The sequence below is a fragment of the Aquarana catesbeiana genome, linkage group LG04, assembly GCF_042186555.1.
Source record: "Aquarana catesbeiana isolate 2022-GZ linkage group LG04, ASM4218655v1, whole genome shotgun sequence".
NCBI lineage: Eukaryota > Metazoa > Chordata > Amphibia > Anura > Ranidae > Aquarana > Aquarana catesbeiana.
Window position 1 is genome coordinate 137,118,686 of NC_133327.1, and position 20,090 is coordinate 137,138,775.

Genomic DNA, 20,090 nt, shown 5'->3' on the forward strand with positions numbered 1-20,090 from the left:
GCTTCTGTATTCTGAAGTGAATGGCCAGGAAGAACCAAGACTCCCATGGTCAGAATGGAGGAGTGGTTGTGACTACAATGTTCATTCTTGATAGCTTTAAGAGGATTTTAATTACGAGAGAAGTTGGGGGTGATGTATATACTGTAGGCTTGATTGCAGTTTCATGGACAAATTCAGCCTCTGTCCTCTCTGCCTTTAGGTGCGGAAACCCGAGTCAGACAACTTCTTAAGCTGGTAATTGCTGTGAGAAGCAGAAAAGTCTGTCTGTGGCAGGCTACCTGTGGACCAGCTTCCTACTCGTGCTCTGGCAAGTTTGCATGATGGACAGTCTGTCTGTGTATTCAAGTCCACTAGAAGGTTAACTGCTTCCGGAATTTGCTGGTGATCTTCCGACCCAGATGTTATGGCTTTTACATCTCTCAATAGCATATTTCCGCAAGTTCCTCCTTGGAGCCGAATATAAGCAATTGCTGTCCTGTTGCTCATGCGCAAGATGACTGGTCTTCCCTTGATTCTGTGTAGCAAGGCCAAAGTGATAAGTAAGGCTGTTCGAACTTCCAGCGCTTTTGAGACTACTCTCCTTGGCTGGGAATCTCTGCTTGCCTTGAATGATAGTCCCTCGCAGTGTGCGCCTTCCAGGCTGTCTTGCCGATATGATTCGTAACAATGATCCAGTCCAATGGTTCTAACAGTTTGTGACATCCTCAAGGTCTTTCCCTCACCGCAGAACGCTATACATACTGCGTGACACTGTTAATAACTGTGCCATATCCTCTTTCCTCCATTGTAGTTGAAACTGGCACAGGTGCCCATGCACCCAAGGAATCATCGGTATGTATGACAACATTGCGCCCAAAAGGCTGAGACACTGAGAAGTCATCCAAGAAGTAGAGGTATCTGTCCTCAAAATTCTCTTCCTGACTGTCACCGCCCTTCTCTGATGGAAGCAAAACAGAGGAACTAGTAGAGCCCCCACAGGCACTTTAACTGTTGGATTGCAAAAAAATGGCTTTTCTTCCCCTTTCTCTTTTTTTTTTTTTGAAAGTTGATAACTCAGTCATATCTCTGAGGGGTATATATGAGAACCTGTTGGTGTGGCAGCAATTGTTCCAGTCCCCTGGATAGAAGAGGAATGATGCCTGGGTAGGGGAGAACCTGGAGACCCTGTTTTCTGAGTGGAACTGACATGGAACTGAGACCTTTGTGAACATTCTTAGAGATATTTATAGGCTAAAAGGTAGGCTGATAAAGTGGAGATTCGTCTAACCTGTCGCCAAACTTACTTATTTTGGAAAGAAAAGGAAAAGAAAAAAGTTTGGGATGTAAGGATAGGAATCCTGACGATTTAGCGATAGCCTCCAGCCATCTGCTGCAAGTGGATGCTAACCCCCGACCCCTGTGAATTACCAACAGGGCTGGGTAGGAAACCTGCAATTTCTCCTGTGAATGGGACCACGACAACTCCCCCTTGAGTCTGAAGTGTCTGTAATTATTGTAGCAGCCTGCCCGTTGTTGCGGTGGATTTGGCAGCTCTGCGGGGGAGAAAATGGTCCGGTGGAGGAATAGTGAGGAATCCACTGAAGTGATCATGAGTGCCTATATATACACTTGCCCACATACCTATACATACACACAGAGACATATCTGTGCTATAACTACAGCAGGCAGCAGGGGCGCCAGTGGGAAGTGTCTCTGTGGAGGGACCGGAAAAAAAGGAAATACATGCTGGAGCTATTTTTAAGAGTCCAGCCAACACTCGTTCACCTATACCTATCGAGGCCACTAAACTATCTCTGGAGAGAGAGAAAGTCTCTTTCCTGGACTTTCCTCTCCACTATTGGAAAAGGGCATAATTTGCCCACAACCAAAATGGAGCCCGTTCTCCCAGCCGGCCAGTGCGCATGCACGAGGCGGCGCAATCCAATGATGTCACTGCGCGCGTTAAGCCTAGAAAAACAGAGCTGGGCGGCCGCGCTCGCCCTAAAGGTATGCTTAGACAGAAAAGAACAAAGATCCAGCTTTTTGGGAGGGTAATGTGCCTAGAAATGAGCCACTGAAGGAGGAAAGGAAACAGAAGGTGCAGGAAGTGAGAGATATAACAGGAGACATGGGAAAGGTAAAGAAGGGACGCATAGCTGGCCCCTCCAAATCCCACAAACGCTGCAGTCACTGATTTTAAAGGCAGATTTTGTTCCTAACACTGCAGGGCCCCATCAAGACCCACAGAAGGGGCTCCCAAGCTACTCTGGCGCATTTAGCAGCCTGACGCTGGGACTTCGCACTGGGAGAGGCTTAACCTAGACGGATACTGCCCGGAGGCAGAGGTGGGGACACAGAACTGCTTACTTTTCACTGGTGCGTGGAGGTATGAGGGAAAAAAGAATGGGGTGGGGCCTACCTAAGCTTTCATTTATGCTATTCATTGGTCCTGAGGGAGTGGAAGAAAGGCGGAGCCTATCATTAGTATGGTGCCATGGTGGCGTCAGGAAAAAGTTTTGCCTTTAGTTCTACTTTAATTATGATAAATGTTTACTTTTTAAGGCTTGATTTTAGCCTGATGATCCACAAAGTAAAATACTTCTTGTCTTAGGGTGTCTCTACTCTAGATGGAAGAGCTACAGAGACACCTTTGGACAGCAGCATTGTCAATCTGGGGAGAGGGTAGCGTAATGCCTAGTACACACAATCAGAAAATGAGATGCCAAAAATCGCTTTTGGAGTGATTTACGATAATCTGTTCATTAGTACACAGTTTCCAGAGAGCCAATCATGACAGTTCATTCCACAATATCCTAAGGAACAAGCACAAATTTTTTTTCTCGTACGATACCAGATTGTACGATTTTCGTTTAATCAGTACGGTATTCGTCTGAAAAAAATCGGCAGACCAAGACGACGCATGCTCAGAAATGAAAGAATACATTACAATACGTATTGTAACACATTACATTACTTAGGAAGTTGTATTCTGTTGTACGAGATTTTTTCGTTAACTTTAGTTAACCTGTTCATTTTCAATATGAGGCTAGCATGCAACAAAAAACGGACGATCATTAATCCGATAATCTCATCGTGCGTACAAGGCTTTAGATGCACAAGCAGATTTAGATGGACTTCACTAATTAATGAAAGCTGAATTCCATCAAACACTTTTCAAGCAATTGCAGCAAGGTTTTACTTTTTCTGAATTTTTTAAGCCTTTATTAGGTCTTAAATACATTAATAAAAGCTGATTTTTGTAAGTACCTGACAGTGTGAAATGGTTTGTCTCAACCCTCTGAATGACACTTTTGTTGGAAGGCTTTGTTAAAAAAAAGTTCAAAAATGACAGACTAAGGCTATATTTGCATGTACGTTTTTCCATGGTGCTAATGGCAGTGACAGAAATTTACTGATTCTTACTGCTGTTTTTGACTGGTGTGAGCAGCTAGCTGTGGCTGCCGGGTTAAATAAAACAATTAAACCCCATTCTTTGTTTTACAGTAATCTCAGATTGTTTATTACATGAATGATTATAATACTTTGAAATTTCTTCCCTCAGATTGACAGAGTTGTCACTTAAAGTTGACAAGCTAAAAGAGGAGAACAGTAAGCTAGAGAAGGAGAAGCAAAAATTGGTGAGTTAACTGATAAAATAGTATGTTGTTTAAGACTAATTTCATGTTTATCAGAAAATAGCCTTTCTCTGCTGTATATAACACTTACAGACCTTGTCACTTCCCCAGCCTGTGAGTGGTCAGTAAAAGGAGAAGCAGCACACCGATAAGCTCATGTAGCTGTCACTCTGCTCTCTCCTCCTATCAACATGGCCCTTGTTAGCACATGAGCACTGCAGCAGAACTGACTGGCTCCCTGTGCTGCATCTCTCTTTCCTAGTCTGAGTTCTTCTACACAGGGACTGTAAGGCTGATACCAAATTGAATAAAGATACTAAATGCTTGCATTAAATAAAATTACATTTAATTGGTGAACTGCAATAATTAGAGTCTTTTATATGTCACCGGAGATTAGCTTTAAAGGGTTACCTCACCACAAAGCGGGGGCCAGGAGCGAGCAAGCAAAAGTGCCCCCAGAGCAAGCAGCTTGCTATGGGGGCATTCAGCAGAGGGTAGGAGTGCCGGGGGGGGGGGGAATGATGCGCATTACATAGTTACATAGTAGGTGAGGTTGAAAAAAGACACAAGTCCATCAAGTCAAACATTGTATATCCCTGTATGTTGTGGTCATTCAGGTGCTTATGTAATAGTTTTTTGAAACTATCGATGCCCCCTGCTGAGACCACCAACCGTGGAAGGGAATTCCACATCCTTGCCGCTCTTACGGTAAAGAACCCTCTACGTAGTTTAAGGTTAAACCTCTTTTCTTCTCATTTTAATGAGTGGCCACGTGTCTTATTACACTCCCTTCCACGAAAAAGTTTTATCCCTATTGTGGGGTCACCAGTACAGTATTTGTAAATTAAAATCATATCCCCTTTCAAGCATCTCTTCTCCAGAGAGAATAAGTTCAGTGCTCGTAACCTGTACTCATAACTAATATCCTCCAGACCCTTTATTAGATTTGTTGCCCTTCTTTGTACTCGCTTCACTTCCAGTACATCCTTCCTGAGGACTGGTGCCCAGAACTGGACAGCATACTCTAGATGCGCATCATATCATCCTATGACCATGCCCCCTTATGACCTCACAGTCCCAGCATGCCCCGGGACTGTGATGTCATAGGGGGGCGGGGTCACCGCCTATATAAATCATAGCAGAGCGCACAGACAGCATTACAGCCGGAGAGAGCGTTGTGTCAACATCTCTGGAAGAGAAGAGGGAAGAAGATCCAGATGTCCGAGCTCCTCCGCTACCAAAAGAGCGGCAAAAGAGCAGAAGATAGTGGAGGAGCCTGGCAGAAGGAAGAAGAACCAGAGAGCGCGGAGACGACACCGGAGAGAAGGAGAAGAGGCCTGAGAGACCCCCGAAGTCGAAAGAAGACCCCCGAAGACGGAAGAAGACCCCCGGAGTCCGAAGAAGACCCCTGGACCTGCCTAATAAATTACTTTTAAAACCTGTGTAGTGTGTTTTTTTATCGACACTTTTTTCCCTAGGTGAATGGGTAGGGGTACCATGTACCCCATACTCATTCACATAGGGTGGTCGTCCAGGATCTGGGGGCCCCTTTATTAAAGGGGGCTCCTGGATTCCGATAAGCCCCCTGCCCGCAGACCCCGACAACCAACGGCCAGGGTTGTCGACAAGAGGCCCTTGTCCTCATCAACATGGGGACAAGGTGCTTTGGGGTGGGGGGGCTGCAGGGCTCCCCCTCCCCCAAAGCACCCACCCCCCATGTTGAGGGCATGCGGCCTGGTAAGGCTCAGGAGGGGGGGCGCTCGCTCATCCCCACCCCCTTTCCTGACCGGCCGGGCTGCGTGCTCAGATAAGGGTCTGGTATGGATTGGGGGGGACCCCCACGCTGTTTTTTCGGCGTAGGGGGTTCCCCTTAAAATCCATACCAGATCTAAGGGCCTGGTATGCCCCTGGAGGGGAACCCATGCCGGTTTTTTATTTAAAATTTGGCGTGGAGTTCCCCCTCAAGATTCATACCAAACACAGTGCCTGGCATTGGCGGGGATCCAAGTCAGATCCCTGCACCAGTGTGAACCCGGCTCGCAAGGTGTCAATCTCGCCAATAAAAGTGGCGAGATTGACACAGTATCAGACAACAATACAGAAGGTGACCAAGGGGTGGTGGTAAAGAGCTGAAAAACCACGTGATTTGGTGAAAGTTGGCTGGAAAAGTCCTGTCGTCTGTATGCAAGACAAACTTCTGGCCAACGCCCTTTGTACAAAAATCCAAGGGAAAGTTTGTACAAAGTCCTATCGTGTGTATGGGGCTTTAGAGAAGAGGAGGATCTGGGCTGCTCTGTGATAAACCATTGCACAGAGCAGGTACATATAGCATGTTTTTTTTATTTTAACCACTTTAATATTGGGCACTTTCACCTCCTCTCTGTCCAGGCCAATTTTTAGCTTTCAGCGTCTTTGCACTTTGACAATTACATGGTCATGCAACACTGTACCCATATGAAAGTTTTATAATTTTTTTTCACACAAATAGAGCTTTCTTTTGGTGGAATTTAATCACCACTAGGTGTTTTATTTTTTGCTAAATAAATGAAAAAAGACTGAACATTTTGAAAGAAAATGGGGTTTTCTTTGTTTCTGTTATAAAATGTTGCAAATCAAAAATCTTTCTTCATAAATTTAGACCAAAGTGTATTCTGCTACATTTCTTTGGTGAAAATAATCCAAATCAGTGTATATTATTTAGTCTTTAGGAAAGTTATAGAGTCTACAAAATATGGTATATACAGTATATCTGAAAATCGATCAGTCCTGATGTACTGACAGCCTATCTCATTTCTTGAGGCCCAAAAATGCCAGGACAGTACAAATAACCCCCAAATGACCCCTTTTCGGAAAGTCGACAGTCCAAGATATTTAGTAGGAGCCATGGCGAGTTTTTTGAAGTTGTAGTTTTTTGGAAAATGAAGAGATATAATATAATAGTTTCCTTTACAATTTTTTTTTTTTTTTACATGCTGTCACCAGTGCAGTACAGCATCATCATATAACTGGTGTGGCGGTGATCAGGGGCACTGACTGGTGATTTTTTTTCAATTTTGTTTATTTTATTATTTTTTTTTTTCTTTTTTACATTTTTGTTTTTTATATACTGTGACCAGAGCAATACAGTGTTACCATAGTAACACTGTACTACTCTGGGGAGGTGATCAGGTTTTTTCTTTTTACACATTATGATTGCTTATAACAGTGAATTTCACTGTTATAAGCAACCATTTTTTTTTCTGAATGAAAACTATTATTTCAGTGTTTACTATTGTGATTGGCCACAGCTAATCACATGGTACAGATGGGCTGTGATTGGCTCTGTCTTTACCATATGATCATTGTTACCAATCACAGAGATCGAATAAAAGATTACAGCGCACACATGCAAAAATGACATTTTACTCCTGCTATTTAAAACACCTGAACATATTCAGAAAATATGGGGATTTAGTTACACCATATGGCCATATAGTGCTAAGCCCACTACTACGTCAAAATATCCCAACATCAGTGGGTCCTACGCTATCCATAGAATGGAGAATCCTGCTTCTTGGCTGGGGCACCCCACCCCTCCATCATTACCTCTTATTAGTATCCACCTGCGTTATAGGAGGAGTTCTTTAGCTCTCCCATATAGAGTGTATTTCTCCCATGGTTCAGAGAAGCAGGATCTTCCATTCTATGGATAGCGTAGGACCCACTGATATTGGGGTACTTTGTCGTAGTAGTGGGCTTAGCACTATATGGCCATATGGTGTAACTAAATCCCCATATTTTCTGAATATGTTCAGGTGTTTTAAATAGCCTTGCAGGAGTTAAGAAAGTTACAGAAATGTAATTTCTGTATGTGCGCGCTGTAATCTTTTGTTCTGTCTGTATGGTCTTATGGCTGCACCATCTTTAATGCATTTTTTAGGGTGTCCCCCCCAAATCTTTGTTTGTCAATCATAGAGATCAACACGATAGTACACAATGAATGGCATGAATGAAAGTCATCCATTGTGTACAATTGTCATGTGATCTGCTGTGAATAGTCACAGCGATCACATAGTATCGGCAGAGGGCCGGTACACAAATCTTTCATCTGCTGTGTCCGGTGGACACAGCAGGTGACAGATTGCACTGCAGTGTGGCACGTGGTGCGTGTGCAAGGCGCGTTCTGGGGAGGATGTCATATGACTTCCACCCAGGATAACCGCGCTTCCACCCGGCCGTCATTTGACTACAGGCTGGGCGGGAAGGTGTTAATAAAATAATAAAGCACTTACAATCACTTGTTTTTATCTATATGCACCATTTACCTGCATTGACAGTTTTTTGGTAAAGATACACTAACCCTTTAAAGTTGGAGCAGCGTGAGAAGACTATAGGTACATTAAAGTTAATCTTTGTAGTTTTTGTTGGAATTTAATTTAAGCATACATGTGAAAATATATTGTACAATGTCTGGTAATATCTGGTGTTTTTACTTTACACTATGACATTAAACTTCACCCCCATGGAACTCCTGCAGGTGTTTTGTAAACCCCTTGTAGAAAGATTATTTTATCTATGTAATGAAATAGAGTTGCTGCACAGTCACCTCATGAAGCATGAACTGTGAGCTGTACTCCACGTAAAATTCCCCGAAGGGCTCTTGAAAACAGTATTTAGAGAACACGGTTTTTACACACTCTGATTATTTTCTTTGACTGACACTTTCCATCATTACTCTCCAGGGATTTTCTGTTAACGTGGTCACTTGCAGACACTTCATAAAACAGCTATAAATCTGAAGTAGTGAGTGAATAGGGCTCTGCTGTGTGAGATTAGGTCACTCAGAGCCCACATCTCATTCCAGGTGAAGGCTGCCTGGGTGACCCATTAGTCAGGCTAATTCAGGTGAGCCACATGATGGCTTTACCAAAACGTGTATGAAACCTAAATAGAAAGTGACTAAAGAGATACATTTTAAATAAATATAATAATAAAGTTGCAACCTATGGTATAACACCAGGTGGTACATAGGGTAATCATAAAGGGTACGTTTTATGTTATTTTTCCCTTAGTGGTAACAAATTTATAAACTGATATATATTATATAATTTTTTTTCTTTCTTTTCTTTTTGCAAAAAAAACATTAAACACACGATTCCCTTCTGACAGTCTGCAGTTTAATAAAAAAAGAATGGATAAAGATGATGTGTCCCTTCTTTGTTCTTGATATTTTTTAATTAAAATTGTAAAAGTAAGAACAAAGAATATAGCACACACAGATGCTTAGGCGCTCATGCTCCAAGTAATACATAGTAAACATAAAAAAAACAAAAACATTGTATATGGATCCACAACATGTATCAAAACTACAATAGTATATTAGTAAGACTTAAATATCATCAGATTCATGTTTTGTGATCTGAATTCCACTCTATCTAGGGTCAGTAGAGGTCGGTTATGGGTAAGAACCCATTTTTGTAGGAGAAATTAATTCTATCCAGGGAGAAGGTCTCCGATGGGTTAGATGCCAACTGGGATATAAATTATCTAAAAATTGCAATTTTATTTAAAAATGACTTATTGTCTTTTCTGAACATACTATATATAAGATATTGCTAAGAACATAAGATATACCATACCGAAGGTATCGAACAAGTAAAAGAGTAACAAATAAAATAAAAGAAAGATAAGAAAGAAAGATGTGGGTAAGATAAGGACAGTTTTTTTCTTTATCAGTTCCCAATATTCATAGATGAATATTGTATCCAAGGTTGTCACGTTTTGTCAAAAAAAAGCCGGGCTATTGTGTAACATGCAAGCCAATTTATCATTAATCATGACCCAATTAAATTTTTGTATGACAAAATCAAACGTTATTCCAGGTTGATTCCAACAACGTGTAATGGTTACTTTAGTGGCTAGGATAATATAGGAAATTAAGCGTTTGATGTGTTTAGGTAAGCTCATATAATTTTTTTTGAAAGAGAACAATCACTGGGTATTTATTAATATATATTTTGGTAATTCCATGTATAAATCTGAATATTTTGATCCAAAATTTCCATATTTTGGGGCACACCACCAAATGTGTACCATAGAATCTTCTGGACCACAATTTCTAAAGTATTTAGAAGAGATTTTTTGATTTATTATCTTCTAGTTGCTATAACAAACCCAGCAAAAACTGACAGCCTTGTCAAGCAAACAACTGGCTAAGTAGGATGTCCCTCTATAAGACCTACTTCTCCACTTTTTGTACTATTCCAGGCAGTGTGCCACTTTGTCAGGACATTGGTTTATTTTTATTTATTTATTTCAGGTACTTGTATAGCGCCGTCAATTTACGCAGCGCTTTACATATATATTGTACATTCACATCAGTCCCTACCCTCAAGGAGCTTACAATCTAAGGTCCCTAACTCACATTCAGATACATTTGGACACAATCTCCTGCACATGTGAAATATGATAATCTAATGAATGCAAACAACAAGGAGGTTCCAGTCTGCCACATTTAGAATTATATTACAAGTTAGCTATTCTGACCGTTTCCACCATGAACCATGCAAACTGTGGATATTCTTAAAAAAGGAGTAAACTACATCTCCTTTATGTCCTTTGCTATGACTATTTCTCCAACATCAGCCCTAACTCCAGAACCCATTATGAACTCACTATGTAAAGTCTGGGATACCCTATTACAGTACAGTGCACATATTATCCCTCATGCACCCATGACATGGGAAATCATGAGATCCCTCCAGGGATACACTACATCACATATTTCTGTTTCATGTCATATCATATTTCAAATCCCTCATCTGTCATGAGGGCCATGGGTCCTGGTTATCTGAAGCCTCTAACACATATGATCACTTCCTCTTGTCCAGGTGCTTGGTTTTAAAACTTCCAGTTATGGAACTTTTGTGACCACCTCCAGAGACAAAATCTCCCCAACCATAGACCCTTTGAATCCCTTTGCCTCTATATGACAGATGCCTTGCATAATATATCTCAGCTTATGGCTTATGCTCACATTTCCTAATTGACTGCACTACATGAGGGAGTAGGACATTTTATGGGTCAAGTTGCAAATTTGATTGCTAACTCTGAATGCTGATTCTGTAGAAGTACTTCAATGCCTTCTTGCCCAGAATCATTGTCATACCTGCAGCTACAGCAGCTTTTGAGCCTTCTGAAGAGACAGTATCTGATGAAGAGTCCCTCAAATCCCTACGGGATTAATTTGTTCTGGAGAAGCAACGAGCCACTGCCATAACTCCCAGGCTTAAAGAAACCATATTGGCTCCTACTAGAAAATAAGTACCACTTTAAGAACAGAAGAATAGCCTGTAGCTTTATGGTGGCTCAGACCGATCAATGTTCAAAATTTTGTTCTTAAGGATTAAGTTCCACTCTTCTGTTGAAGCTTGCTCCACTATATCTGTGAGTGCTTCTTTGGTTTTTCAGCATAAGGCAAACGATTTACCAGAATGCCACCCCTTAGCTGGACTGCTTTTGGACATCCCAGTTGTCTCTAAATCACGTGTCCCTAAAGGAAGGAAAAAGAAAATAGTGTTACCTGTTTATTATATTTAAGATTTAATATCTTAAACATATGATGTGGGTTAAATGAGAGTTCTTTGATCAAGAGTGAAAGCTTTAACACAATAACAATATTTATTGGTAAGTAGTTGAAAGTCTATCTAATACACAAAAATCTATCTATAGTCTACACCAAGGAAGAAAATATTAGGTTAAAATAAGAGAATTACATGAAGGAATACAGAGTATATTCCTTAAGACATTAATCTACAAACATATTTAGTTACAAGTAAAAGGGCAGACCTCTCCCATAATTACTCGTTTCTCACCAAGGTCCCATTCTGATGGCTGCTCTACCATAAAGAGAGAGATTCCTCTCATCTAGTCTGTGTATATCAATACAGGCCAATGCCTCATTGGTTGGCATGGAGTGACTTCTGATTGGTTAGCTTCCCACTTTGCCTAAGTCAGCCCCCTTTAATGCAAATCCTTGTGTTCCAGAGATTGACTTGAATTTTCCCGGGAAATTACCGTATTTATCGGCGTATAACACGCACTTTTTTCCCCTTAAAATCAGGGGAAAATCGCGGGTGCGTGTTATATGCCAATCCCCTGCGATCCTGACCTGTCAGAACGAAAAAATCGCTGACCGCGATTTGAAAATGGCGCCGCCGGCGCCGAAATACACAGTGCCAGTCCTCGGCTCTTCTCGGCGGCTTTCGGTTTCACTCGAGCGCCGCCCGAACCTAGCCGAGTATACTCGGCTAGTTTCGGATAGCTCCGCTCACCGTCCGAGTGGAACCGAAAGTAAACGAGAGCCGCCGAGAAGAGCCGAGGACCGGCTCTGTGTATTTCGGCGCCGGCGGCGCCATTTTCAAATTGCGGTCGGCGATTTTGAAGCTCAGAGGCTTCAGCAAGACTGCACTGGGGCAAGGCTGGACTGGGGCAAGGCTGGACTGGACACTGGGGAAGGCTGCACTGACATGGCTGCACTGACATGGTTGCACTGACATGGCTGCACTAGCAAGGCTGCACTGACAAGGCTGCACTGACATGGCTGCACTGACATGGCTGCACTAGCAAGGCTGCACTGACATGGCTGCACTGGCAAGGCTGCACTGACATGGCTGCACTGGCAAGGCTGCACTAGCAAGGCTGCACTGACATGGCTGCACTGACAAGGCTGCACTGAGAAGGCTGCAATGATGGGCATTTAAATGTAAGTTTTTTTCCCTTCAACTTCCCTCCTAAAAGTTTTTTTTCCTTAAAATTCCCTCCTAAATTGAGGTGCGTGTTATACGCCGGTGCGTGTTATACGCCGATAAATACGGTAAATATTGGCCTCCCTTTATTGCATATCCCAGCATAGGATCATTTGAAGTGAGTTTGTGTAAAACAATGAGGTTTGAATCCCATTGTTTGTGCACAAAGGCCTGGGCCCTGTCTTGTCTGGTCTTCTCACAGATATTTGTGAAGATACTATCTTCCGGCCTGCATAGATACAAGCTAAATGATATATATTCCTAATTAAAATATTTTACAGCTATTAATGGAGATTTCACATAAACACATAATGCAACAATAGAATTTTTGTATTTACCATAGAATCTGTTTATTAGAGTTCATTAAACTGTTTCTTCAGTCACCTTTCAAAAAATTAAAAGTCAGCAGCTACAAAAACTGTAGCTGCTGACTTTTAATAATTAGACACTTACCTGTCCAGGGATCCAGCACTGTCATCACCCGGCCAGTTTCTTCACCAGGATTCGGTCCCCAGTGTTGGCATAGTAACTGTGGGTAGATGGCTGTGATTGCTTGCAGCGAGCATGAGCTGCCACGTTGCTATCTGAATGGTCCTGCAGCTTTCTGGGACCTGTGATGTGTTTGTTCCATAAGACTGCTGGGGAAAGAGGGTGGGGGGAACTTCCACTTGTGTCTTATGGAAAAATGTATGGTTTCTTCCTGCTGCTGACTTTTGTATCTTACTGTGATTCTTTATAAATAAATAATTCATTTTAAAAAATGACTGCTTAAAAAATAAATAAAATAAACACTTAAAGTGGAGATAAACCCTCCAATCCCCTACAGCAAAGAAAGTTGCCATCTTATCCTCTGTTTGATCCGCAGTTGTTATGGTGCTGCACATGTGATCAGTTATGACATCAACCATTTGATGGCTTGACAGTTCAATTGAGAGCACAGGCAACTGTGACAGTTAGACCCCTTTCACACTGGGCGGTTTGCAGGCGCTATTGCGCTAAAAATAGCATCTGCAAACTGACCCGAAACAGCCGCTGCTGTGTCTCCAGTGTGAAAGCTTGAAGGCTTTCACACTGGAGCGGTGCGCTAGCAGGACGGGAAAAAAAGTACCGCTGCTAGCAGCATCTTCGGAGCGGTGTATACACCGCTCCTTCACCGCTCCTTCCTGGCTCCTGCCCATTGAAATCAATGGGGCAGCGCGGCTATACCGCCGGCAAAGCGCCTCTGCACAGGCGCTTTGCGGTGGTTTTTAACCCTTTCTCGGCCGCTAGCGGGGGGTAAAACCGACCTGCTAGCGGCCGAATACCGCCACTAAAATGACAGTAAAGCGCCGCTAATAATAGCGGCGCTTTACCGCCGATGCACCTCCCGCCCCAGTGTGAAAGGGGCCTTATGATTCATGGCATGCCTTGAATGTAACTATTTTGGAACACTGGTAAATTGATGGGTAAAGTTGCATGTTTATAAAGCAGTGAATGTGCCATTCACCAAATATTCACTAAAGTGGCTGCTTCTGGTGCAGCTGTTTTCAATTACAATGATTGAAATATTTACTGTATATTAAAATGTATTGAGCAGGATCATACACCTACAGTAATTGTTTGGCTAATGTCAAATTCACTGCTTTATAAATATGCCCCTTTCAGGTGTTTTCGGGTAAATGTCCAAGCAATTTATTTGTATTTATTTTCGGACTAATTTGCTTAACCCTTTTGTTGACGGTTTTTTGTTTTTGTTAAAGTAGAGCAATGCCCTCCCTCAAATGTGTGCTGTGGCATTTCATTGTATGTGCATCTGCACCTTAATTTCCCCTTAGTTTTCCAAAAGTCTCACAAATACCTTTTGACCCTGCCAGTGAAGTCCACTCCAAACAGCTCCCTAATGCAAGGGTGCCCAACCTTTTGAAGAGCGAGGGGCACTGTAGCAACTTGGTAATTGGACCTGGGCCACAATGAGCGTAGCTGGCGGCTGACAGGTCTGTGTCCACTCTGCATATGCAGAGCAGACACAGACCGCTCTACTCTATGGGCCCTCCAGTCCTATTCGCCCAGACAGAAAGGGACAGATACCCTTCTGTTTTTTGAAGCGGATCAGATTCGAGATCGGCATGTGTAAACGGACACAAGTCTGTTTACATCTGCTGCTCTATAGAGGTGAATGTAGAGTCTGTTTGAAAAATGGACAGTATTACCCAAACGGACCAACCGTGTAAAAGGGGCCTAAGGCTGTTTTCACACTGATGTACTGAGGTTTACCTGCACCCCAACTGCTGGTGGGTCCTACTGGCGGGTTCTGCTGACGGGTCCTGCTGGTGGGTCCTGCTGGCTGGTACTGCTGGGGGGTACTGCTGGTGGATACTGCTGGCGGGTACCGCTGGCTGGTACTGCTGGCAGGTACCACTGGCTGGTACTGCTGGTGGGTACCGCTGGCTGTTACTTCTGGCGGGTACCGCTGGCTGTTACCACTGGCGGCTGGTACCCAATCCGCCATCCCCGAGCATCAGTGTGACAGGAACTGGCACTGGAGGAAGTATGCGGCTGCAGTAGAGAGCAGAGCCGATGCTTTCTGTTTCACGCTGGCTCCTGTCACAGGCAGAGTGATACCAAATGTACTTTGTCTGTATACTCTGTACTGTGACAGGAGCTGGCGTGATACAGGAAGTATCGGCTCTGCTTCCTCTAGCGCCGTCTCCGTTCATCACACTGATGCTCAGAAATGGCAGGCCGGGAAACCCGCGATCTGGGCTTGTCCACCTGCCATCCCAGAGCAGGAGGTGGAGGGCCACATCAGAGGGCGCCGCGGGCCACATGGGATTACTAAGCTGCTGCACTGCTCCTACATTTAGAGCAGCATTATCACCCTTATGTAGACTCTGTCTGCTTGGACTACAGTGGGAAGAGAAACATTGCATGGGGTGTGGATTTTAGAATTGTCACTGAAAATTCACAACCTGTAGCTTTTCAATAACTGCTGGCCTCACTCAGCCCTTTCCATTGTTTTTTGAATTGATAGCACTGCCTCTGCTGCTGAAACCCTCCCACTGTGAGCTGCCATGTCTGGAGTGTGTAAAGAACACATGAAGGAGGATTTGGCTCACTCAGTGGAATAAAAATTTTATTCTTGCATGACAAATCTATTATTTATTACTCTTTTTTTTCTTGGTTCTTTGTGGTTGGTGTAGTTAAATGCACACAAAATGCATTATGAGATCTGTGCCATTATAGTCATTGGAACTTGTCACATCCCTGCATTTTCGTTCAGTGCGCAAGCAGCATGTTGCTGAACTTTCTCTGGTTTGAACACATCTGCCAAAGTGGTAAATGCAAATGTATGACAAACACACAATTTATGCATCATACGTGCATTTTAGTACATGAAGTACCATCTCTGCCTGGAAAACACATGTAAAAATTCACACATGAAAATTCTTTATAAAAAGGGTAAAAATGCATGCATTTTGAAAGGCTAAAATGTCAGTGAGCGAATCAGTGAGATTCAGTGAACCCCCCCCCCCCCCCCCACACACACACATTATCACTGATGAATAATGGATGACTACATGGACCCACTACCAATGATGTCTTACATAACATATATTTATCAGCGTATAACATGCACTGGCGTATAGCAGGCACCATAACTTTAAAAAGGAAGTTTCAGGAAAAAACCTTAAATTTTAAAATAAGGGTCAGTGCCCATCAATGAAGCCTTATCAGTGCCCATCTGCAGCCTCACCAGTGCCCATCAATGCAGCCTGATCTATGCCCATCTGCATCCTCTAATATGCCCATTATTGCAGCCTGTTTAGTGCCCATCTGCAGCCTCCAGCATGCCCATCATTGCAGCCTGTTTAGTACACATCTGCAGCTTCTAATGTGCCCATTATTGCATTCTGTTTAGTGCCCATCTGCAGCCTCTAACATGCCCATCACTGCAGCCTGTTTAGTATCCATCTGCAGACTCGCCTTTGCCGACGATTGCAGCAGCGCCAGTGCTGGATTACACAGATCCTGTGTATCCGGCGCTCAGTCAGTCATAGTCCCGCCAGGCTCATATGATGGACAGAACAGTGGTCCAATGCTGGGCCAGGGGGGTGGGACTGTGTGTGACTGAGCGCCAGATATACAGGAGATCGCGGCTGTGTAATCCAGTGGCACTCGTCCCCTCCTTCCACTCCGAGGCAGCAGGGATTGGCGTATAATGCCGCGTACACACGACTGGACTTTCCGGCAGAAAAGGTCAGACGGAACGAATCCGTTGGACTTTCCGATCATGTGTGGGCTTCATCTGACCTTTTCTGTCGAAAAATCTGACGGACCTTAGAAATAGAACATGTTTGAAATCTTTCCAACGGACTCGATTCCTATCGAAAAAAAGGTTTGTCTGTATGCTAGTCCAACAGACCGAAAACGACGCAAGGGCAGCTATTGGCTACTGGCTATTGAACTTTGTTTTCTAGTCCGGTCCTACGTCATCACATTTGATATGATCGGACTTTGGTGGGATCATGTGTAGGCAAGTCCGTTTTGTCGGAACTCCGTCAAAGTCCTTCGGCGTTCAATCCGACGAGAAGTCCATTCATGTGTATGCGGCATCACACACACCCATGATTTCCCCCTGATTTTTAGGGGGGAAAAGTGCGTGTTATACGCTGATAAATACAGTAACTGCTTTTTTTGTGAGTCTTTCATGTGATTTTTGTATATGACATTTGCCATCTGTCTTGACTATTGGTCTGAATTTTGAACTGGAATTTCCCTGCAAACTTGGATTTTGTGTTATTGGACTCTGGCCTGTGTACAGACAACATACATAACACCTTTTAGTTTCAGCTCAGACACTAAAATAAATGAAGTAACAGCCATGATTGTTATTATACAGACAAGAAATTATACATTTTAAACATAATCTTAAATATTTATACATGTTTGAACATAAGCTCAAAATTGTTCCTGGCGTTTTCACCTTCAAACCTATATTCTATAATTTTGTTTGATTTCCTGTTGGCTTTCTTTCTAAAACCTATCCAAGCAGCCATTACTTGGCTTCAATATCTCCATTACTTATAACACTTTCTTAGGCCTGTCCGCATAGCCAGCTTAGTGGTTTAGTCATTTTTAACTCTATATAATGTGATGTATTAATCAATTTATTTGCATTCTGCATTTTTGTCCTTTGTTGAAAAAGTTGTAGGTTTAAGAATCGAATGTAACTCTTACCTTTGATGTTAAATTATAGGGGAAATCATAGCAAGCTTTCAAGACACAAGGGCTCTTTTTTAAGTAGATTACAGTGAAACTAAACTCTGCTTCTTACCAAAGCTTTTTTGCAGCTCCCCAGCTGCCTATCAGGAATCTAACGTGTTTAAGTTCATGTAAATCCTTACAATTAATTTCTCTTATTTGCTCTCTTTTGGTCATATAAATAGACCAATAAAGTATTTTGTTATGTTCGATAAGTGCAAAATGATACCTGTTTATCCTGCCAGAAATATAATACTGACGGTGGTGGTCAGCACCAGAGCACAGCTATTACACAAAGGTTGATTTACTAAAACTGAATAGAAACCAATCAGCATCCAGATTTTATTGTCAAAGCTTAATTGAACAAGCTGAAGTTGGAAGCTGATTGGCTACCATGCACAGCTACACCAGATTCTGAGTTCACCAGTTTTAGTAAATCCCCACTCATGCTGCTGTTGTTAAAGGATGATTTCAGTTTTAAATTTTCTAAAGTACTTTAGATTTTCTTAAGGCAGAAAAGTAGAAAATGTACTTGCAAGAATACGTCTTGTTTATTTCATATTTACAGATGAATATCAAGTCTAATTGTTTTGTAGCAGCCATGAAGCAATTTTGTGCTGAAAAGAGGTGGAACGCCGAAAAGAAGCAAAGTTGTCATATTTCTTTTATGACAGCTTTTTTTTTTTTTTTAACAGTACTGAATAATTAAAGCTGACCAGAGATACCTAATCCCCATTCAATTACAAGATATAGATAAATATATATGCTTTATGTTTACAGGAGAGCAGTGGTTGTAACACCTGGCAAGAGCTGGAAGGTGTCAGAGAAGAATGCGAGTCACTGCAACATGCACTAAATACCATAACTCAGGTGTGTAGCTTCATTCCAATGGGCCATTACTTATTATCAATATGCTTCTTACAAATGGACAGCTTATTATCTATGTTGCTCCTGGGTGTGAACATATTTGTATTTGTGGATGTGTCCCAATGTATTTAGATTTATTATTGTTGAATGAACCAACATAAAGACTGAAGTACATTGGTTGATCCTTTTGTATGTCTTTAATAAACCTTGATTTTACTCATCTGCTTCTATCACACAGCAGAGCAATGCATCCTCTTAAACATCGTCTTGACAAAAACAAAATAAAAAATAAACATTAAACTTAAGCCTAGTACACGCTAGCAGTTTTTTTTTTTCTGTTCAACCCAGTGGGATGAACGAAAAAAAACTGAAGAGCTCAGGATGAGCCACTGTACTAACTATGCACTGTTAGTACGGCGACCCCCCTTATTAAAGCTATTGTGTTCTGACAGGGGGATGGCCCCCCTGCCAGAACACGTCAGTCAGCGCTCTCAGTTATTGGCTGAGAGCGCTGATCATATACCGATCCGCAAACCACTTTCAGTCATGCCCCTTTGACAGAAGCCAGACATTCAGGCCAGCTTCTGTCGGACCCGCTGCCATACACATGGGCCAAATGATGGCTGGTTTCTATTGAACCGGCTGATAAATAACACCCTGTGTGAAGATGTGCTAAAGGGTGTGGCTGTTACTCAGCTCTGCTAGCACAGAGTATTGGAGAGAAGTTCTGGAAATGGTAATTTCATTGAGAGAGAAAGATTTTGTAAAGCATTTCCAAAAAAAATGAGTCACAATTCATAACATGCGTGGGTATCTATATATATCTATATAAGGCTACAAAGGTCTGAGACTTCAGCGGGGCTTTATTGACACGTAATTTCTGCTTTACACCTCTTTTGAGCTTTATCCTTGTACTTTTATGTACCTTTTGGCTCATGTATAAAAATTCAGTTTGGATGTAAGTAATTTGTTTATTAACCTCCCTGGCGGTATTCCCGAGTGTGGCTCAGGGTAACAATAATAATAACACATACAGTACACTGTAATCTTACAGAATACATTACTGTATGAAATCATTTCACATCCCTTTTGTCCCCAGTGCTCTGTCCAATGCCCTGCATGCAGTTTTATATTATATATACTGTTCTTTCTGCCTGGAAACTGGAGATTGTCCACAGCAACCAAAAAGTGTCCCTTTACATCAAAAGTGGTTTTAGACCAGCTAGAAAACAGCGATAGTAAATTAGAACACTTGCAGAATTGAGTGATAGTGAATTGTGGGGAAATGTTTTTTATTATTATTATTATATTATTATTTTTTATAATTATTTATATTTATTTATTATATTATAATTTATGATTTTGTGTTTCAAACTTCATCATACCCGGAATATCTACTAGACTCTTGGTGGACAGATTTAAGTGTGTTATTGCTAAGAATTACAGGCCTACAATATAAAACGCCAAATTTCTATGCAAAATAATTGTACTGCTTTGAGACACAAAAATCTGAAATATTCATAATGCCAGGGAAGTTAAGTCAAGTAGTGAATTGTTGAACGTCTTGCCATTAAATATAATA

The 20,090-nt window shown here is 42.1% G+C and overlaps 1 protein-coding gene across 1 annotated transcript in view; it reads left to right on the forward strand.

Moving 5' to 3' along the window:
• LOC141139518 (uncharacterized) overlaps window positions 1-20,090 on the forward strand; it is a 199,944-nt gene that overhangs the window by 99,381 nt on the left and 80,473 nt on the right. Inside the window, exons 10-11 of the mRNA XM_073625735.1 lie at window positions 3,542-3,617; window positions 18,422-18,511. Of these exons, the coding sequence (XP_073481836.1) occupies window positions 3,542-3,617; window positions 18,422-18,511 (166 nt within the window). The remainder of the gene's footprint in view (window positions 1-3,541; window positions 3,618-18,421; window positions 18,512-20,090) is intronic.